This window comes from Mustelus asterias, chromosome 6 (genome assembly GCF_964213995.1).
Source record: "Mustelus asterias chromosome 6, sMusAst1.hap1.1, whole genome shotgun sequence".
NCBI lineage: Eukaryota > Metazoa > Chordata > Chondrichthyes > Carcharhiniformes > Triakidae > Mustelus > Mustelus asterias.
The window spans coordinates 111,134,664-111,157,775 of record NC_135806.1 but is presented as its reverse complement, the minus strand read 5'-3'; the positions used below and the strand labels follow the sequence as shown (position 1 = coordinate 111,157,775).

Below are 23,112 nucleotides of genomic sequence, written 5' to 3'. Positions count from 1 at the left end.
CGTGGGCGGCATGGTAGCACAGTGGTTAGAACTGCTGCTTCACAGCGCCAGAGACCTGGGTTCGATTCCCGGCTTGGGTCACTGTCTGTGTGGAGTTTGCACATTCTCCTCGTGTCTGCGTGGGTTTCCTCCGGGTGCTCCGGTTTCCTCCCACAGTCCAAAGATGTGCGGGTTAGGTTGATTGGCTATGCTAAAATTGCCCCTTAGTGTCCTGAGATACGTAGATTAGAGGGATTAGCGGGTAAAATATGTAGGGATATGGGGGTAGGGCCTGGGTAGGATTGTGGTCGGTGCAGACTCGATGGGCCGAATGGCCTCTTTCTGTACTGTAGGGTTTCTATGATATCGTGAAACAAATCCTCCCAGCATTGAGATCGCTCGCCTCAACCCCCCACCGATGTTGCTGGCATCATCGCTGGCCTCTTAATCCCCCCGCGGACATTACTGACGTCTCAAACCACCACCGCCACCTCAGCAGATAGCCCTTGTCCCCCACGAGCTATCCTGGCAGCCTGGGCTGGTCTTCAAAGAGCCCAGGGATGTCTGACTGCCTCAGCATGAAGCTGTCATGGACACTTCCTTGGTGGCGTTCACAGACCTGCATGATGTTTAGCTGGTGGTCACATATGATTCGAACATTGTGGGAGTGGAACCCCTTTTTGTTAGTAAATGTTGCCCCTCACCTCACGGGGACTGCAGGGCGATATGTGTCCCATTCACTGCCTCCTGCAATGAGGTATCCCAGCAATGGTGGCGAAGCCTGCAGCCTGGGCCTTCTGCTGACCCTGTCCAACATCAAAGTGGATGTATTGGCCTGCCTGGGTGAACAAGGCATCTGTGACTGGCGAACACTGGACTGAGGCCTGAAAGATTCCATAGAGGTTGCCACCGGGTGCCTGAAACGACCCTGTTGCATAGGAATTAAGTGCTGCTATCACCATTTCTATTGGTAGTGGGTGGCCTTCCCTCCCCTCAGGAGCCAGGTGTGCGGGCACCTCACATGACGAACCGTGTCCTTAGATAGGCAGAGCCAGCGATGGCACATGACCTCTGATAGCTCCTCGAATAATGTTCTAGTCCGGTACCGCCTAGGCCTCCGCATTCTCCTCCTCCTGGCCACACTTTTGGGAGACTGCTCTCCCATCTCATGGCCATCAGCTGCAGCCCCCTGCCTTCCTGAGGGCCTGCCACTGGCTGCTCCTGGAGTGGCCTCCCTGTGCCCTCCACCTCCTGAGCAGCCTCCTCCTCCTCAACCACCATCATGATGGCCAGCTCAAAATCGATAACCAAAATCCATTCTGCAAGGTGGGGAGAGATTGATAGAGACAGCAGCCCATGGTACACTCCACCCCCCACCCCACATGTCCCTGAAACCTCAACAGTCAGTCCAGTCCCTCACCACACTCCTCAGCCAGAACAATGGAACATCCCAGTGGCTGCAGACAGCAGCCTGACCAGCATTCAATATAGGTCCCCACTTCACCCCACCGAAACTACATGGAACATCTTTGGACCTGGGGACAGCACTTTCAGCTCTCCAGGAAGTGTCCCACAGCAAGCAGAAAGTTTCCAGACCCTGCCTCCAACCTCTCCTGCAATCCAAGGTTGCAGCCCCTTAAAACCTACTTCCTTACTCATAGTCAACGCAGCCACACCAGGTCCCAACTTTTATACAGCAGTGTAATCCCTGCCAGTGTGACATCACGCCAGAGAGGGGGGAGATGCGGAGGAGCAGAGATTCTAGTCGCGTACCCACATTAGATGTTAATGTATATAAACGCATGCTAATGTCCATTACACTGATTTTCAGTGTGGATCCGTCGACGCCAAAAAACCTAGGCGCAGAGGTCTGGACGCCCAGCGTGAATCAGCCGTCGCTCGAGTCTCCCAGCCTGCTGCGCTAAAAAAGCAGCAACCGAATGGGAGAATCACCCCCTCCCCTCCCCCCAATCTATACATGGTTTACCTCATTTAAAATTCTGCCATCCACATCCTAATCTACACTGTCCTGTCCGCCCATTAACCAGGTCCTTGTCTATCTGCAGTGAGTCTTCAACTTTTAAATGGCTGAATTCCAAATCTTTATCCTCATTTGCAAATTCCTAAATGGCCTCGCTTCACCCTACTGCCTCAATCTCTTTCAGCCTTATATTCTATCTGCTTTCCTCATCTCCACCATTCATAATAAAGACTTCAACCTTCTCAATCCCACTCTTTGGGGTTCTTTCCCTGAATTCTATGCCTTGCTACTTCTCACCTTGCTTTTAAAGGCTTCCTGAAAACCTATCTCCAAATAAGGTTTCAGCCACCTTCCCCCATGTTTATTACTGCTCAGCAAATGATTCTTTTCTATGGAGTTCCTCGGCCACTATGTTAACACAATTACTTGCTGCAACCCAGGTTTTCACGGAGTCAGGTTTTAGCAAAGAGTCTAAGGCTGTACACAGTGGTTAGCACTGCTGCCTCACAGCTCCAGGTACCTGGGTTCGATTCCCGGCTTGGGTCACTGTCTGTGTGGAGTTTGCATGTTCACCCCGTGTCTGCGTGGGTTTCCTCCCACAATCTGGAAGACGTGCTGGTTAGGTGCACTGACCCGAACAGGCGCCGGAATGTGGCGACTAGGGGAATTTCGCAGTAACTTCATTGTAATGTTAATGTAAGCCTTACTTGAGACTAATAAATAATAAACAAAATCAAGAGCCATTATGAGTAACACTGATATGCAAAAGCTGTGAAGGACTTGAAAAGACTCACCTTTCTGTGCTCATACTCTTCCGATCACCATCTCTGCAACAAGGAAAAGCATTAACAACAATATTATTTTTTCTTAAATACATAAGTTAACATTTGGAGCTATTTAAAAAATAAATATTGAACTAACTATTCAATTTGGGGTATTTTTGCATTGGTGTGCACCTAACCTCTTAAGGGTAACTAAAGTCATTATCCATTCATATGTTTACCTTAGCTTTGACTGCTAATATTAATGAAATTTCTGAGGACAAGGTGAAAGGTTGATTACTATATATTAGTGACAAGACTGCACTTCCTATCTAAATGTGGAGATGTCAGTAACCCCACAGCTTGCCTCCTGGACTTGCAGAATCTCACTAGCTGTTCTGTCTGGAGACAATACACATCTCTTTAACCTGTTTTTAATGCTCCCTCCACCCACATTGTCTGTACCGTTAAGACCTGGCTGGCTTTAGGGATTCGCATTCTAATCAGTATTCTGTAACTTGATTTTGTGTCTCTGTGCCCTGTTTGAGAGCACATTTCCACGCCATCTGACGAAGGAGCAGCGCTCCGAAAGCTTATGGTATTTGCTACCAAATAAACCTGTTGACTTTAACCTGGTGTTGTGAGACTTCTTACTGTCTTCCTATCTAAAGCAGCTTTTTGCTATTTTCCTCATTTTTGTTTAACAAATCATTTAACTTTTGCCATTTACCAGCTGATAAAGAGCAGAAGATTTGTTCCCTGACCTGACTACAAGATAATGATAAGTAAGGATGAGGAAAAGCATCTTCGACTTGCATTAAGATCTGTCGGATGGGTGAACTATCCAATACACTGCTCTTTACAAGATCGCAGAATAGTGTTTTTATTTATTTATTCGGCATTACTGACCATAACCAACCACCCTTAAGATGACGTTGGTGCATGTAGTACACAGCCTGGCATGGCTCACCCTCCAATCTTCCTTTGAGAAAGTAACTGTCCTCTGCTCAACACCTCATTCCAAGCCTTAATGGAGACTGAGAACTTTCAAAATGGTGAACCACAGAAGTGCAATCCCATTTCCCTGCTAATGATTTGAATAATTAGCTGACAGGGGACAAGAGTGATCACTATCTTATCCAATGTTTCCATTTCTAGTGGTCAGATTGCTCCTCCAGCACAGTATATTATTAGGGAGCATATAGGTCAAGCAGGGTCAATTTTGTGATGTAGTTTTATTGCATAAGAAATAGGGGCAGGAGTAGGTTGTTAGGCCCCTCAAGCCTACTCCACCACTCTCTAAGGTGGTCGATCTTGATCCACTTTTCTGCATGTCCCCCGTAACCTGTGATTCCCTTGTCGATCAAAAATCTAACTCGGCCTTGAATATGTTCAATGACCCAGTCTCTACTGCTCTCTGAAATAGTGAATTCCAAAAATTAACAACATTCAGAGAAGAAATTACTCCTCATCCCAGTTTTAAATCAAAGACTTCTTATTTTTAAACTGTGCCCTCTAGTTCTAGATTCTGCCTCTAGGGGAAACATCCTCTCAGCATTTACCCTGTCAAGTGTCCTCAGAATAGTTTGTTTCAATAAGACCGCTTGTTGCATATTATTAGATCAATAAGATCACACACAAGATGTGCAGGTTAGTTTGATTGGCCATGCTAAATTGCCTGTTATCAGGGGGATTAACAAGGCAAATACGTGGGGTCACGGGGATAGGGCCCTGGGTGGGATTTTTGTCGATGCAGGCTCGATGGGCTAAATGGCCTTCTTCTGCGCTGTAGGGGTTCTATTCTATGATTCTAGCAGAAATGCAAATCCTTTGATCAGTCCATTCAGGTAACACATTAAATATTCTTCATTACAGAGGTGAACTAGATTTAAAACACAACATGAGGTAACAGTTGCAGTCAATGGGCAATATGATATTACCTGTCAAATCCTGACAGGGGTTTCAGGCCCACACAATGCCCAATATCCAAAATAACTTGACCCTGAAGTACCTAAAGCATTTGGAGCCTGAGTTTCAGTTGTGCGTTAGCTTCAGTTTAATTTAAATAAAGGGAAATTTTAAACACCTGAACAATGCTCCAGATCTTCTCCTCAGCTGGGTCAGTACTCTTCGTGTAGCTGTTTGCAATTTTAATGTCTATGAAAATAATACTCATGACAAATTCCAGCAAATGATAACCTTCATGAACTTTTGTGTACACTGGGTGCTCAGTATGCATGTCCTCAGTGCTTTTTTAGTTCATTCTTAGGACGTGGGCATCACTGGCTAGGCTAGCATTTATTGTCCATCCGAATTGCCCTCAAGAAGGTGATGGTGAGCTGATTTTTTTAAACCATTGCAGTCCATGTGGTGTCGATACACCACTGTTGTTAGGGAGGGACTTCCAAGATTTTGACAGTGACAATGAAGGTGTGGGTGGCTTGAAGGGAAACCTCCAGGTGTTGGTGTTCCCATGTGTCTGCTGCTGTTGTCCTTCCAGATAGCTGTGGGCATGGGTTTGGAAGGTGCTATCTGAGGAGGTTTAGGGAGCTTCGTCTTATTAATGGTGCGTGTTCTTTACCGTGTTCAATGACAGGGCCCCCAAGACATTGAGTTCCAATACAAAGCAGTCCGTTTTGTTGCAGAATGCAACTGATTGCCATAATATAAGGTCTAGATAACCTCCTTGCTTAGTGATTTCCTCTCATCAGTCTTTGACAACGTTAAGTGTCCCAAGCCAGGGAAATGGCATCAACTTCCTTTCCAGATCCTCTCCCTGTCCAGAAGTACCCCTCAACTGGTGAAAACCCCAGCTCTTAAGTACGAGCTTCAATGAGTACCTACTCTCAATTCACTCTGAAACAAGACCTGGTTTACTCTTAAAGGGACACTGTCAATGGTGACATGAGGAAGAACCCTTTTTACACAGTGATTAGGATCGAGGATGCATTGCCTGAGTGTGGAGTGCGGGCAGTTTCTAAAGAGAATTGGATAAGCATCTGAAGAGAAAGAGAATTACTGGGCAAGTGCAGGTGGGTGGGACCAGCAGAATTACTGTTGCAGAGAGCTGGCATGGTAATGGTAGAATTACCTCCTATACTGTAGCCATTCTACGATTCTATACCTTCAGCCACATTCATCAAACCATTTCCTTTAGTGTTCAATGACCAATTTTCCTTCAGTGTAACAGTGCCAGATACAGCACTGGATGCAAATTGCTTTTGAAGGAGACGAGCATTTATGGCATCATGATTTAGCATGTAAATATATCCAAAAAAATTAAATACAATGCCTTCCTTTGTTTTGTAGTCCCTGGGGCAACTTCTTTGATACATTCATTCCTCAAGATCTGTGCAATTTTTTGTTGGTTTAAGGCTTATATAGAGTAAAGCTTGCTTTTGCCATAAATACACAATTAACATTTAACAGGCACGGCATAAAACAGCATAAATTACCTTTCAAGGTGGGTCTCACCCAGACCAAGTGAGATCTGTAAAAAATGATGCCAGGAACTCTCGGAGAAAAGGAGGGAAAGCAGCGCCCCCTGCTGGTACAGTTCAGTACATGTGGTAATTCCTAATGCATTCAGCATTTTTTCTGTCACTTTTCCTATACCAGGTACCTATAAATAAGAGAACCAAGCAAAACAAGTTTAGTCATATGTACATAATATCACAACGATAAGATATATTTATATAGTGTCTTTGACATAGTAAAATGTCCCAAGAAACTTTCCAGGTGCATGAGCAAACAAAATCTGACAGAGTCACATAAGTAGATATTAACACAGATAATTAAAGGTTTGGTCAAAGGATCTTCAGCATTTTAAAGGAAAGAGAGGTAAAGAAACGGAGAGGTGCTGGAACGGAATTCCAGAACCTAGGGTGTGTATAAATGATTTGGAGGAAAAGGTAGGTGGTCTGATTAGTAAATTTGCAGAGGGAGTAGCAGATAGTGAGGAGGATTGTCAGAGGATACAGCAGGATATAAATCAACTGGAGACCTGAGCCAAAAGATGGCAGATGGAATTTAGCCCAGACAAATGTGAGGTAATGCGATTTGGAAGGTCTATCGCAGAAGCAAAGTATACAGTAAATGGTAGAGCCCTTAGAAATATTAGCATACAGAGGGGATCTAGGCATGCAGATCCACAGTTCCCTAAAGGTGGCAACTCAGGTGGTCAAGAAGGCGTATGGCATGCTGGCCTTCATCGGTCAGGGCGTTGAGTGTAGGAACTGGAACATCCTAGGCCATTGCTACACAAATATCAAACATGCCTACCGCTCTATCGCCTGCCCACACTTTGGCAAATCAGACCACAAGGCTGTGCTCCTGCTCCTGGCTTAAAAGCAAAAACTGAAGCGGGAGAATCTGTCAAAGAAATGTTGGTCTGAGGAATCGGATGATCTCCTACGGGACTGCTTAGAGTCAGTGGACTGGTGAGTATTTAAAAACTCTGCGACCAGCCTGAATGAGTATGCCACTACAGTAACTGACTTCATCAAGTGCGTAGAAGACTGTGTGCCAAAGAAGCAAATCCACGTGTTTCTCAACTGGAAACCATGGATGAACAGGGATATCCACTGCTTGCTGAAGTCCCGGTCTGAGGCGTTCAAGTCAGGCGATCCTGATCTATACAAGAAAGCCAGATATGATCTAAGGAGATCCATCAAAGATGGACCAGGCTAGAGTCCCAGGCTAGCCACATGGACCACTGCAGACTATGGCAAGGTCTGCAAGACATAACAGCAAGATGAAGGTATGTAAAAATCACCGGCTCCAACGTACCCCTCCCTGATGAGCTCAATGCATTCTACGCCCATTTTGAGCAAGAGGTCAGCGGGAGCACACCCTCCACCCTGGAAGCCTCAGATGAATCTGCATCTGTGGTCACCATTGCAGATGTCAGAGCAGCCTTCTCGAAGGTCAACCCATGGAAAGCAACTGGCCCAGATGGGGTACCCAGACGAGCACTCAAATCCTGCATGGATCAGCTGGCGCTGTTATTTGCAGACATCTTCAACCTCTCTTTACTACAATTGGAGGCCCCTAAGTGCTTCAAGAAGATGACCATCATCCCAGTATCAAAGAAAAGCCAAGCAGCGTGCCTTAATGACTATCGTCCGGTGGCTCTGACATCCATCATTATGAAGTGCTTTGAAAGGTTAGTCATGGCACGAATCAATTCCAGCCTCCCGGACTGCCTGGATCCACTACAGTTCACCTACTGCCGTAACAGCAGACGTCATCTCCCTGGCCCTACACAACTCTGAAACACCTAGATATCAAAGACACCTATGTCAGACTCCTATTTATTGACTACAGCTCAGCTTTCAACACGATTATTCCTACGAAACTTATCTCCAAACTCTGTGGCCTGGGCCTCAGCTCCTCCCTCTGCAACTGGATCCTGAACTTCCTAACCCACACACCACAATCAGTAAGGATAGGCAACACCACCTCCTCCACACCAGTGCACGACAAAGCTGTGTTCTCAGCCCCCTAACTATACTCAAACTCCTATGACTGTGTGGCCAAATTCCCCTCCAACTTGATTTTCAGGTTTGCTGATGACACCACTGTAGTGAGTCGGATCTCAAACAATGATGAGACAAGAGTACAGGAATGAGAGAGAGAAACTGGTGCGGCAACAATAATCTCTCCCTCAGTGTCAACAAAACCAAAGGAGATTGTCATCAAAATCAGGAAGCGTAGAGGAGAACATGCCCCTGTCTACATCAAGGGGGATGAAGTAGAAAGGGTCAAGAGCTTCACGTTTTTAGATGTCCAGATCACCAACAACCTGTCCTGGTCCCCCGCATGCCGACACTGCAGTTAAGAAAGCCCACCAACGCCTCTACTTTCGCAGAAGACTAAGGAAATGTGGCATGTCAGCTATGACTCTCTCCAACTTTTACAGATGCACAATAGAAAGCATTCTTTCTGGTTGCATAACAGCTTGGTACGGCTCCTGCTCTGCCCAAGACCACAAACGGTCGTGAATGTAGCCCAATCCATCACGTAAACCAGCCTCCCATTCATTGACTCTGTCTACACTTCCCGCTGCCTCGGAAAAGCAGCCAGCATAATTAAGGACCCCAGACATTCTCTCTCCCACCTTCTTCCATTTGGAAAAAGATACAAAAGTCTGAGGTCACGTACCAACCGACCCAAGAACAGCTTCTTCCCACTGCTGTCAGACCTTTGAATGGACTTACCTTGCATTAAAGTTGATCTTTCTCTACACCCTAACTATGACTGTAACACTACATTCTGTACTCTCTTGTTTCCTTCTCTGTGAACAGTATGCTTTATCTGTATAGTGCGCAAGAAGCAACACTTTTCACTGGATGCTAATACATGTGACAATAATAAATCAAAGGAAAATCATGTTGCAGCTGTATAAGACTTTGGTTAGGCCGCATGTGGAGTATTGTGTACAATTCTGGTCGCCACACCACCGGAAGGATGTTGATACATTGGAAAGTGTGCAAAAGAGATTTACCAGGATGTTGCCTGGTTTGGAGGATATGAACTATGAAGGAAGCCTGAACAAACTTGAGTTGTTTTCATTGGAACATCAGAGGATGAGGGGAGACCTGATAGAGGTTTACAAGATTATGACAGGCTTGGATAGAGTGGATAGTCAGAGTTTTTTTCCCAGGGTCGGAGTGTCAAATACTCGGGGCTTAGGTTGAAAGTGAGGGGGGGAAAGTTTAAAAGAGATGTAAGGGGCAAATTTTTCAGAGGGTGGTGAATGCCTGGAACGTGCTGCCAGAAGAGGTGGTGGAAACAGATTCTATAACAACGTTCAAGAGGCATCTGGATAGATACATGAATAGGCAGGGAATAGAGGGATATGGACCACATAGAGGCAAGAAAATATTAGATTAGAGAGGCATGTTTCAGCACAGACTTGGTGGGCCGAGAAACCGGTTCCTCTGCTGTACTGTTCTTTGTGTTGGCAGCTGAAAGACAGACGCTGAGGGGAGACCTGTTAGAGGTTTACAGAATTATGAAAGGCATCCACAGGGTGGATAGTCAGAGGCTTTTTCCAAGGTTGGCAGTTGAGAGGGGGAAAGTTTAAGGGAGGTGTGCAGAGGAGGTTTTTCATGCAGAGGGTGGTGGGTGCCTGGAATGTGCTGCCAGAGGAGGTGGTAGAAGCAGGCACATTAGCAACATTTAAGAGGCATCTGGATGGGTACGTGGAAAGGGAGGGAATAGAGGCATACAGACCGAGTAAGGGCAGAATGTTTTTTTTAGTTAGGGCATCATGATCGGCACAGGCTTGGAGGGCCTGTCCCTGTGCTGTGCTTTACTTTGTTCTTTGTAGTAATGGCCACCAGCAGGACAGTGATTAACACAGGATACTCAAGAGACCAGAATTGGAGGAATGCAGAGATCATGGAGGGTCATAGGGCTGGAAGAGGACGTAGTGATAGGTAGGGACAAGGGCAGAGGGAAATTTGAAAACAAGGATGCGAATTTTAAAACGGAGGCATTTTTGGCCCAACAGCCATTGTAGGTCGGTGAGCGCAAGGTTGTGTGAACGGGTTTTACTGTGAGTTAGGATTCAGGCAGCAGATGTATGATGAACTCAAGTTTAAGAAAGATAAAATTACAATATTGTCCCCTGATTCTGGCTTAGTAGACACAATTTACAGATATTTAAATTACTTCAAAACCCATCCAAATGTTCCTAAATTCTTCACTAAAAACACTACAAAATATAATCATTAGAGATACAACTATAGTCCGTTACAAATGAGAAACTGTCTGATAAATATTGAGATACAGCCAGGTAGTTCTGACTTACTGAATTTCAATAAGAACACAACAAATATCAACAAAAACAAAGGACATGAATGACTACCTTAAAGTAATGGGAAATGTTGCTTATATATATATGATACAATACATAAACTACTGTTTAGATTTTTTTTTAAAATTATTTTGTTTGCTTTTCTTCCATTTTCGGTCAAGATCCATTCCATACTTTTCTGCTCTTGAAAGATACAGTTCTATGGTTAGGGTGGTTATTCATCTTGTTGTAGGTTATTAAACTGTAGGGGGCATTGCACACCAACACAATGCTGTCTTCACCCCAGTGGCTACGTTTGCTCACAATGGAATGGCAACCCATGAGAACAGCTACATTCGGCTGATTTTTCTGTTCATTATTCCATGTGCAGTTGCAGTCTCCCTGGAATGCCCCAAACTCGAATTGTCACATAAGAGCAGGTCAAATTGGAATTACTATGTCAGGGAATTTAGAAATCTGGTATTGGCTTCCATTTCCGAAACACACATTGCTTGTTTTGCATCTCTGGAAATTCTACAAATATGGCATCTGTACACAGAGACATCATTCTTGGTATACTACGAGCTAATCTTTCACGGTATTGCTAATATTAAGTCAGAGGATGTGATATTTTAGATCAGGAACAATATACCATGCAATATGTAGGTGTGTGACCTCTTGAAGGGCAGAAATCATAATTGTTTTAAATATACGTGCAGTTCATGGAGAGCTCAAGACTCATAAATGCCAGCTCAATACTGAGGGTAGTGAGACCAAGTGCTTAAATCTGGGAATCTGGTGCGCAAGGGGATTCGAAGGAGTGATCTAGAACATAGAACAGTACAGCATAGAACAGGCCCTTCGGCCCACGATGTTGTGCCGAGCTTTATCTGAAACTAAGATCAAGCTATCCCACTCCCTATCATCCTGGTGTGCTCCATGTGCTTATCCAATAACCGCTTAAATGATCCTAAAGTGTCTGACTCCACTATCACTGCAGGCAGTCCATTCCATACCCCAACCACTCTCTGAGTAAAGAACCTACCTCGGACATCCTTCCTGTATCTCCCACCATGAACCCTATAGTTATGCCCCCTTGTAATAGCTCCATCCACCCGAGGAAATAGTCTTTGAACGTTCACTCTATCTATCCCCTTCATCATTTTATAAACCTCTATTAAGTCTCCCCTCAGCCTCCTCCGCTCCAGAGAGAACAGCCCTAGCTCCCTCAACCTTTCCTCATAAGACCTACCCTCCAAACCAGGCAGCATCCTGGTAAATCTCCTCTGCACTCTTTCCAGCGCTTCCACATCCTTCTTATAGTGAGGTGACCAGAACTGCACACAATATTCCAAATGTGGTCTCACCAAGGTCCTGTACAGTTGCAGCATAACCCCACGGCTCTTAAACTCCAACCCCCTGTTAATAAAAGCTAACACACTATAGGCCTTCTTCACAGCTCTATCCACTTGAGTGGCAACCTTCAGAGATCTATGGATATGGACCCCAAGATCTCTCTGTTCCTCCACAGTCTTCAGAACCCTACCTTTGACCCTGTAATCCACATTTAAATTTGTCCTACCAAAATGAATCACCTCACATTTATTAGGGTTAAACTCCATCTGCCATTTTTCAGCCCAGCTTTGCATCCTACCTATGTCTCTTTGCAGTCTACAACAGCCCTCCACCTCATCCACTACTCCACCAATCTTGGTGTCATCAGCAAATTTACTGATCCACCCTTCAGCCCCCTCCTCTAAGTCATTAATAAAAATCACAAAGAGCAGAAGACCAAGCACTGATCCCTGCGGCACTCCGCTAGCAACCTGCCTCCAGTCCGAAAATTTTCCATCCACCACCACCCTCTGTCTTCGATCAGATAACCAGTTACCTACCCAATCGGCCAACTTTCCCTCTATCCCACACCTCCTTACTTTCATCATAAGCCGACCATGGGGGACCTTATCAAACGCCTTACTAAAATCCATGTATATGACATCAACTGCCCTACCTTCATCAACACACTTAGTTACCCCGTCAAAAAATTCTATCAAATTTGAGGCACGACTTGCCCTTCACGGATCCCTGCTGACGATCCCGGATTAATCCGCATCTTTCTAAATGGTCGTAAATCCCATCCCTAAGGACCTTTTCCATCAACTTACCAACCACCGAAGTAAGACTAACCGACCTATAATTACCAGGGTCATTTCTATTCCCTGTCTTAAACAGACGAACAACATTCGCCACTCTCCAGTCCTCTGGCACCATCCCCGAAGACAGCGGGGGACAGCGAAGACCCAAAGATCAAAGCCAAAGGCTCTGCAATCTCATCCCTTGCCTCCCAAAGAATCCTAGGATATATTTCATCAGGCCCAGGGGACTTATCGACCTTCAGTTTATTCAAAACTGCTAGTACATCCTCTCTCCGAATGTCTACTTCCTCCAGCCTATTAGCCTGTAACATCTTCTCTTCCTCAAAAACCTGGCTCCTCTCCTTAGTGAACACTGAAGAAAAGTATTCATTCATCACCTTTCCTATCTCTACTGACTCCATACACAAGTTCCCACTACTGTCCTTGACCGGCCCTAACCTCACCCTGGTCATTCTTCTATTCCTCAAGAGTAAAAAGCCTTGGGGTTTTCCTTGATCCGACCTGCCAAGGACTTCTCATGTCCCCTCCTAGCTCTCCTAAGCCCCTTTTTCAACTCATTCCTTGCTAACTTGTAACCCTCAATCGAGCCATCTGAACATTGTTTCCTCATCCCTACATAAGCTTCCCTCTTCCTTTTTACAAGACATTCCACCTCTTTTGTGAACCATGGTTCCCTCACTCGGCCATTTCCTCCCTGCCTGACAGGGACATACCTATCAAGGACACCCAGTATTTGTTCCTTGAAAAAGTTCCACTTTTCATTCGTGCCTTTCCCTGACAGTTTCTGTTCCCATCTTATGCCCCCTAATTCTTGCCTAATCGCATCATAATTACCTCTCCCCCAATTATAAACCTTGTCCTGCCGTACGGCCCTATCCCTCTCCATTGCAATAACAAAAGACACCGAATTGTGGTCACTATCTCCAAAGTGCTCTCCCACAACCAAATCTAACGCTTGGCCCGGTTCATTTCCCAGTACCAAATCCAATGTGGCCCCACCTCTTGTCGGCCTATCCACATTGTGTCAGGAAACCCTCCTGCACGCACTGCACAAAAACTGCCCCATCCGAACTATTTGACCTACAAAGGTTCCAATCAATATTTGGAAAGTTAAAGTCCCCCATGACAACTACCCTGTGACCCTCACACCTATCCATAATCCGCTTAGCAAGTTCTTCCTCCACATCTCTATTCTTACCTTACCATTTGGGGGCCTATAGTAAACTCCTAACAACGTGACCGCTCCTTTCCTATTTCTAACTTCAGCCCATATTACCTCAGTATGTAGATCCCCCTCGAAGTGCCTTTCCGCAGCCGTTAAACTATTCTTGATTAACAATGCTACTCCTCCACCTCTTTTACCAGCTTCCCTACACTTACTGAAACATCGATACCCTGGAATGTCCAACAACCATTCCTGTCCTTGTTCTACCCACGTCTCCGTAATGGCCACAACATCGTAGTCCCAAGTACCAATCCACGCCCCAAGTTCATCTACCTTGTTCCGGATGCTCCTTGCATTGAAGTAGACACACTTCAACCCACCTTCCTGTCTACTGGTACCCACCCTTGACCTTGATCTAATTCTAAAACCGAGTCCAGAATGCATTTAACATTAACTATAAAAGTAAATGTTAGTTTCTTTCAGTCTTAGTCACTGATAAATGAAAGGCACCTGTAGGACACTTAATTAGGTAACGAGTTAGAGCTGGTTCACTCGCCAGCAGTGACTGACTCATCGGATTGGAATCTCAGCTAGTTTAAATACAAGAGGTTTAACACACACACCACACAAACTAAGTCACACAGAGGTGCAGCTAGAGACTGAGTGCAAACATTTTGGAATTTACTAAGTGAGGGAGGAGTTGCTACTTGGTTTGCAACAAAAAGGAGTCATCCAAGAGAGGGAGCCAGAAGCAGCGAGACCCAAAAGCTGGAAGGCATTAATTAGGACCTAATTATTGGGTGTACAGGCAGCTCATTGGTGAGTTTTAGTTTCGCTTTTTTTGAGCAGAATCGACTCTGCGCCGGAAATTGGCATGGAGCTGATTATCAGATTGAAATTAGCATTTCAAAATGATTAGCGGTGCCGGGACGGGACGGGGGGGGGCACTGCGCAATGCTGCCAGCCTCTCAGGCCCTGCCCGCCACTTACCAGAGTGAATCAGGGTGGGGCACTCTGAAATGCTCAGTGTTGGAGATTCGCTGATAGGCACACCCAAAAAACGGGTGGGAAATACTTCCGTTTTCCTGCACGTTGGGCACTTCATTTTTTTTGGGGAGAATCCCGGCCAATGTCTTCAATATAAAGTGGATTAATTGATATCAATTTTCCTGCTGGTGTTCCTAACTACACTTAAAGTGATACATAGGACGTCCTAGGCATTAGAAAGTCATCATATGAGTCAAGTTCTTTCACTTTGCTACCCTTTCAACCTTTTCCAAAATGAACCAACCTGTCTTTTAAAAAAACAAATATGAATAGATCTTTTAACCTCTCACTTTGTTGATCTTAAATTTGTACCCTCTAGTTACTGACTCAACAAACAATAAATTTGTCCCTCATTGCATCATAATTCATAGTTTTTTGAACTTCTACCTAATTTCCTTTTAACTTTCTGGGTTCAGATGGAAAGAGTTCAGTTTCTCTCATCCCTCTTCTTAACTACAGCTTTTTGTCCAGTGTTCACATAAAGCTGTATGGGTTTCCAGTGACGCAGCAACCTGAAAGGGGTAGGGCCAAGGGTGGGATTGTGGTCGGTGCAGACTCGATGGGCCGAATGGCCTCCTTCTGCACTGTAGGGTTTCTATGATTTCTATGAAAGGTACCATGTAGGCTTTCTGTAAGAAATAACGCATGTGCACTAAAAATTTAAAGGGATCATGCACTGTATGGGGAGACTATGATCTAGTGGCATTATCGCTGGACTATTAATCCAGAAACTCAGCTAATGTTCTGGGGACCAGGGTTCGAAACCTGTCACGGCAGTTCATAGAATCATAGAAACCCTACAGTGCAGAAGGAGGCCATTTGGCCCATCGAGTCTGCACCGACCACAATCCCACCCAGGCCCTACCCCCACACATTTTACCCACTAATCCCTCTAACCTACACATCTCAGGACTCTAAGGGGCAATTTTTAACCTGGCCAATCAACCTAACCCGCACATCTTTGGACAGTGGGAGGAAACCGGAGCACCCGGAGGAAACCCACGCAGACACGAGGAGAATGTGCAAACTCCACACAGACAGTGACCCGAGCCGGGAATCGAACCCAGGACCCTGGAGCTGTGAAGCAGCAGTGCTAACCACTGTGCTACCGTGCCGCCCATGTGCTACCGTGCCGCCCAGTTGGTGGAATTTGAATTCAATAAAAAAAAAATCTGGAATTAAGAATCTGCTGATGACCACGAAACCATCGTCGATTGACGGAGAGACCCATCTGGTTCACTAATGTCCTTCACGGAAAGAAATCTGCCGTCCTTACCTGGTCTGGCCTACATGTGATTCCAGAGCCACAGAAATGTGGTTGACACTCAACTGCCCTCCAAAGGCAACTGGGGATGGACAATAAATGCTGGCCAGCCAGTGACGCCCATGTCCCACAAATGAATAAAAAAAGGGTGACATTTTAAAGAGATTGCTCTCATTCATTACAGGCCTTTGTTAGTGTATACTGTTGATCTTGTGTATTAACCACAGTACTTAAAATAAATGTATTTTATGTCAATCACTTTCACATGTTTCTCAGGGTTGGCTCTATATACATGCAGGTTTTTAGTCCAAAAGCAAGAAATTCTGTTTCCAAGTTTCAAACTTCTAAAATCAAATATAAAAATGTGAGCACAACAGTGAATGCAGGCACCAGGAACTGAAAATAAGAAAATTTGAGGGTCACATTATTGGGGAAACCTGGTGTCCTTATCTGGTCTGACTTCAGATCATGGCCACTCACCTGACGAAGGAGCAGCAAGCGCTCCGAAAGCTAGTGGCTTTTGCTACCAAATAAACCTGTTGGACTTTAACCCGGTGTTGAGAGACTTCTTACTGACTTCAGATCCACTGCAATGTGGTTTACTCCTGAATGGCCCAGCAAACCATCGGGAAAAAGTTACTAAAGTCTGAGGTCACATACCAACCGACTCAAGAACAGCTCCTTCCCTGCTGCCATCAGACTTTTGAATGGACTTACCTTGCATTAAGTTGATCTTTCTCTACATCCTTGCTATGACTGTAACACTACATTCTGCACTCTCTCGTTTCCTTCTCTATGAACGGTATGTTTTGTCTGTATAGCACACAAGAAACCATGCTTTTCACTGTAAACTAATACATGTGATAATAATAAATCAAATCCAATCAAAAAGCCACTCAGTTCAAGGACAATTAGGGTTGAGCAATATATGCTGAATGAATTTTTAAAAATGACAGAAGTGTCCTGAAGAGGCGGAGTCCCTCAGATTTCTCTCGTCTCTTCGACTGGTGACTTGGACTGTTCTATGTGGACGAAGTAAGTACAAGCTACACAATCAATTACCTTTCTAATAGGCAAGTTCTTTATGAAGTCCATCACAGCATCCCTGTCTGCTGGAATTCGATACTGGCCATTTGGCTTGTTCATATCACTGCAAACTTTGGACAACATCGTGTTTGGTGCAATTCCTGGACATATCAAGTTAAACAATAAAGATTAAATCAGTATTTATATTTACACTGAGCAGCTCTGAACTACTTATTTGTCCTTTTAAGTATATTTGAAATGGTGTATTTTTGAGGGCACAAAAATAACTTTTTGTTTCTAATATGTTTTGTTTCTTCCACAATCAAAAAGTGATGAAAGCCACAATCTCTAATGTCATTATACTTAGTGACACCTATTTGATGTGCTACAATGCATATTTTAGATGGACTGCAAATCTGGCATTTAATCTCGTCACACCCATACAGTTATATCCATGGCTTTATGGAAAAATGAACACTCCTTTTAAATAGAAAATGGGCAATTGACTTTGAAACAAGATGAAGTTGGGAGGTCAGGTGGCCTTTTCTCCATTCATATCTGCCAAATATGAGTGAGTGGGCGAGGATATGGCAAATATCTGCCAAATATGGCAAATATCTGCCAAATATGAGTGAGTGGGCGAGGATATGGCAAATGTGAGTGAGTGGGCGAGGATATGGCAAATATCTGCCAAATATGGCAAATATCTGCCAAATATGAGTGAGTGGGCGAGGATATGGCAAATGGAGTATAACGTTGAGAAATGCGAGGTTATACACTTTGGAGGAAATAATAACAAATGGGATTACTATCTCAATGGAAACAAATTAAAACATGCTACCGTGCAAAGGGACCTGGGGGTCCTTGTGCATGAGACGCAAAAGCCCAGTCTGCAGGTACAACAGGTGATCAAGAAGGCAAATGGGATGTTGGCCTATATCGCGAGGGGGATAGAATATAAAAGCAGGGATGTCTTGATGCACCTGTACAGGGCATTGGTGAGGCCGCAGCTGGAATACTGTGTGCAGTATTGGTCCCCTTATATGAGGAAGGATATATTGGCATTGGAGGGAGTGCAGAGAAGGTTCACCAGGTTGATACCGGAGATGAGGGGTTTGGATTATGAGGAGAGGCTGAGGAGATTGGGTTTGTACTCGTTGGAGTTTAGAAGGATGAGGGGGGATCTTATGGAGACTTATAAGATAATGCGGGGGCTGGATAGGGTGGAGGCGGAGAGATTCTTTCCACTTAGTAAGGAAGTTAAAACTAGAGGACACAGCCTCAAAATAAAGGGGGGTCGGTTTAAGACAGAGTTGAGGAGGAACTTCTTCTCCCAGAGGGTGGTGAATCTCTGGAATTCTCTGCCCACTGAGGTGGTGGAGGCTACCTCGCTGAATATGTTTAAAGCGCGGATGGATGGATTCCTGATCGGTAAGGGAATTAAGGGTTATGGGGATCAGGCGGGTAAGTGGTACTGATCCACGTCAGATCAGCCATGATCTTATTGAATGGCGGGGCAGGCTCGAGGGGCTAGATGGCCTACTCCTGCTCCTATTTCTTATGTTCTTATGTAAATGGTCATGGAACTACCCAAGGCAAGCTGTCATCCTACTTGTCTGGACAGGACAATAAAACGTAAACAATCTTTTAGAACATTCCATTGGATTGATATTAAAAATGCAACAGATCTCTATAGTGGATTTAAAAGTTGCTATTGACCAAGTGCCGATAGAAACTAATGTACAATATCAGGCTTAGTGGCTGCAGATTGGAATTCCACAGAATGGATGTGAGGAAAACCCATTCTATCATAGCGAGATGCAAATGTCCAAGATTCAAACCCCGTTTTGTGTCAACACTCGTGCTTCAGGGACCATTTGTATGGACAATGGGAACACTAATTATGGTCACCTGACAGAAACCAGCTTGTGATGAAAATAATTATTAAATTTTGTTCGATTACACCTCTGTGAAGTAAATTCAATTTATTGCTGCAGCAGTTACTAAAAATCATAGAAATCATAGAACATAGAACATAGAACAGTACAGCACAGAACAGGCCCTTCGGCCCACGATGTTGTGCCGACCTTCATCTGAAACCAAGATCAAGCTATCCCACTCCCTACCATCCTGGTGTGCTCCATGTGCCTATCCAATAACCGCTTAAATGTTCCTAAAGTGTCTGACTCCACTATCACTGCAGGCAGTCCATTCCACACCCCAACCACTCTCTGCGTGAAGAACCTACCTCTGATATCCTTCCTATATCTCCCACCATGAACCCTATAGTTATGCCCCCTCGTAATAGCTCCATCCACCCGAGGAAATAGTCTTTGAACGTTCACTCGATCTATCCCCTTCATCATTTTATAAACCTCTATTAAGTCTCCCCTCAGCCTCCTCCGCTCCAGAGAGAACAGCCCTAGCTCCCTCAACCTCTCCTCATAAGACCTACCCTCCAAACCAGGCAGCATCCTGGTAAATCTCCTCTGCACTCTTTCCAGCGCTTCCACACCCTTCTTATAGTGAGGTGACCAGAACTGCACGCAATATTCCAAATGCGGTCTCACCAAGGTCCTGTACAGTTGCAGCATAACCCCACGGCTCTTAAACTCCAACCCCCTGTTAATAAAAGCTAACACACTATATGCCTTCTTCACAGCTCTATCCACTTGAGTGGCAACCTTCAGAGATCTGTGGATATGGACCCCAAGATCTCTCTGTTCCTCCACAGTCTTCAGAACCCTACCTTTGACCCTGTAATCCACATTTAAATTAGTCCTACCAAAATGAATCACCTCACATTTATCAGGGTTAAACTCCATTTGCCATTTTTCAGCCCAGCTTTGCATCCTATCTATGTCTCTTTGCAGCCTACAACACCCCTCCACCTCATCCACTACTCCACCAATCTTGGTGTCATCAGCAAATTTACTGATCCACCCTTCAGCCCCCTCCTCTAAGTCATTAATAAAAATCACAAAGAGCAGAGGACCAAGCACCGATCCCTGCGGCACTCCGCTAGCAACCTGCCTCCAGTCCGAAAATTTTCCATCCACCACCACCCTCTGTCTTCGATCAGACAGCCAGTTACCTATCCAATCGGCCAACTTTCCCTCTATCCCACACCTCCTCACTTTCAGCATAAGCCGACCATGGGGGACCTTATCAAACGCCTTACTAAAATCCATGTATATGACATCAACCGCCCTACCTTCATCAACACACCTAGTTACCTCCTCAAATTTGTGAGGCACGATTTGCCCTTCACAAATCCCTGCTGACTATCCCGGATTAATCCGCATCTTTCTAAATGGTCGTAAATCCCATCCCTAAGGACCTTTTCCATCAATTTACCAACCACCGAAGTCAGACTAACCGGTCTATAATTACCAGGGTCATTTCTATTCCCTTTCTTAAACAGAGGAACAACATTTGCCACTCTCCAGTCCTCTGGCACCATCCCCATGGACAGCGAGGACCCAAAGATCAAAGCCAAAGGCTCTGCAATCTCATCCCTCGCCTCCCAAAGAATCCTAGGATACATTTCATCATGCCCAGGGGACTTATCAACCTTCAGTTTATTCAAAACTGCCAATACAACCTCCCTCCGAACATCTATTTCCTCCAGCCTATTAGCCTGTAACACCTTCTCTTCCTGAAAAACATGGCCCCTCTCCTTGGTGAACACTGAAGAAAAGTATTCATTCATCACCTCGCCTATCTCTACTGATTCCATACACAAGTTCCCACCACTGTCCTTGACCGGCCCTAACCTCACCCTGGTCATTCTTTTATTCCTCACATAAGAGTAAAAAGCCTTGGGGTTTTCCTTGATCCGACCCGCCAAGGACTTCTCATGTCCCCTCCTAGCTCTCCTCAGCCCCTTTTTCAGCTCGTTCCTTGCTAACTTGTAACCCTCAGTCGAGCCATCTGAACCTTGTTTCCTCATCCCTACATAAGCTTCCCTCTTCCTTTTCACAAGACATTCCACCTCTTTTGTGAACCACGGTTCCCTCACTCGGCCATTTCCTCCCTGCCTGACAGGGACATACCTATCAAGGACACCCAGTATTTGTTCCTTGAAAAAGTTCCACTTTTCATCAGTGCCTTTCCCTGACAGTTTCTGTTCCCATCTTATGCCCTCTAATTCTTGCCTAATCGCATCATAATTACCTCTCCCCCAATTGTAAGCCTTGCCCTGCCGTCCGGCCCTATCCCTCTCCATTGCAATAACAAAAGACACCGAATTGTGGTCACTATCTCCAAAGTGCTCTCCCACAACCAAATCTAACACTTGGCCCGGTTCATTTCCCAGTACCAAATCCAATGTGGCCTCACCCCTTGTCGGCCTATCCACATATTGTGTCAGGAAACCCTCCTGCACACACTGCACAAAAAGTGCCCCATCCAAACTATTTGACCTACAAAGGTTCCAATCAATATTTGGAAAGTTAAAGTCCCCCATGACAACTACCCTGTGACCCCCACACGTATCCATAATCTGCTTAGCAATTTCTTCCTCCACATCTCTATTACTATTTGGGGGCCTATAGTAAACTCCTAGCAACGTGACCGCTCCTTTCCTGTTTCTAACTGCAGCCCATATTACCTCAGTGTGCATATCCCCCTCAAAGTGCTTTTCCGCAGCCGTTAAACTATCCTTGATTAACAATGCTACTCCTCCACCTCTTTTACCAGCTTCCCTACACTTACTGAAACATCTATACCCCGGAACGTCCAACAACCATTCCTGTCCTTGTTCTACCCACGTCTCCGTAATGGCCACAACATCGTAGTCCCAAGTAGCAATCCACGCCCCAAGTTCATCCACCTTGTTCCGGATGCTCCTTGCATTGAAGTAGACACACTTCAACCCATCTTCCTGTCTACCGGTACCCACCCTTGACCTTGATACCTTCCCCAATACCTCACCACCCTCAACACTGACTTCTGGACTACAACTCCTTTTCCCACTCCCCTGACAAATTAGTTTAAATCCCCCTGAAGAGCCGTAGCAAATTTCCCTCCCAGGATATTGGTGCCCCTCTGGTTCAGGTGCACCCCGTCCTGTTTGTAGAGGTCCCACCTTCCCCAGAACGTGTTCCAATTATCCACGTATCTGAAACCCTCCCTCCTGCACCATCCCTGCAACCACATGTTTAAGTGCACTCTCTCCCTGTTCCTCAACTCGCTATCACGTGGCACCGGTAGCGTACCAGAGATGACCACATGTTTTGTCTTTGCTCTCAGCTTCCAGCCGAGCTCCCGAAATTCCTGTTTTAAATCCCCGTCCCTTCTCTTACCTATGTCGTTGGTACCAATGTGTACCACGACTTGTGACTGTTTCCCCTCCCCCTTAAGAATCCGGAAAACACGGTCCGAGACGTCACGGACCCTGGCATCCGGTAGGCAACAAACCATCCTCGAGTCTCTTTTGCTGCCACAGAACCTCCTATCTATCCCTCTAACTAACGAGTCCCCAATAACTATTGCCCTCCCGCTCTCCTCCTTACCCTCCTGAGCCACAGGGACGGACTCAGTGCCGGAGATCCTCTCACTGCGGCTCACCACTGGTATGTCGTCCCCCTCAACCGTATCCAAAGCGGAATACTTATTGCTAAGGGGAACGACCACAGGGGATCCCTGCACCGACTGCTTCTTCCCAGCCCCTCTCACCGTCACCCATCTATTTTCATTCCGCGGAGTAACTGTATCCCTGAAGCTTCTGTCTATGGCCATCTCTGCATCCCTAATGATCCTAAGTTCCTCCAACTCCAGCTCCAGTTCCCTTACACGGTTTTGGAGGAGCTGCAGATGGATGCACTTCTCACAGGTATAATCAGCAGGGACACTGACGTCGTCCCTCACCTCGAACATAGTGCAAGAGGAACATTGCACTGCCTTCACACCCATCCCCTCTAGATACCTT

The 23,112-nt window shown here is 45.4% G+C and overlaps 1 protein-coding gene across 3 annotated transcripts in view; it reads right to left on the bottom strand.

Annotated features, from left to right (window-relative positions):
• Positions 1-23,112, bottom strand: part of polk (polymerase (DNA directed) kappa) — a 109,338-nt gene that overhangs the window by 13,314 nt on the left and 72,912 nt on the right. For all 3 annotated transcript variants that reach the window (XM_078214920.1, XM_078214921.1, XM_078214922.1), the window contains 3 exons: positions 17,217-17,341; positions 6,177-6,343; positions 2,755-2,787 (listed from right to left, as the gene is read on the bottom strand). In XM_078214920.1, coding sequence (XP_078071046.1) covers positions 2,755-2,787; positions 6,177-6,343; positions 17,217-17,341 — 325 coding nt within the window. The remainder of the gene's footprint in view (positions 1-2,754; positions 2,788-6,176; positions 6,344-17,216; positions 17,342-23,112) is intronic.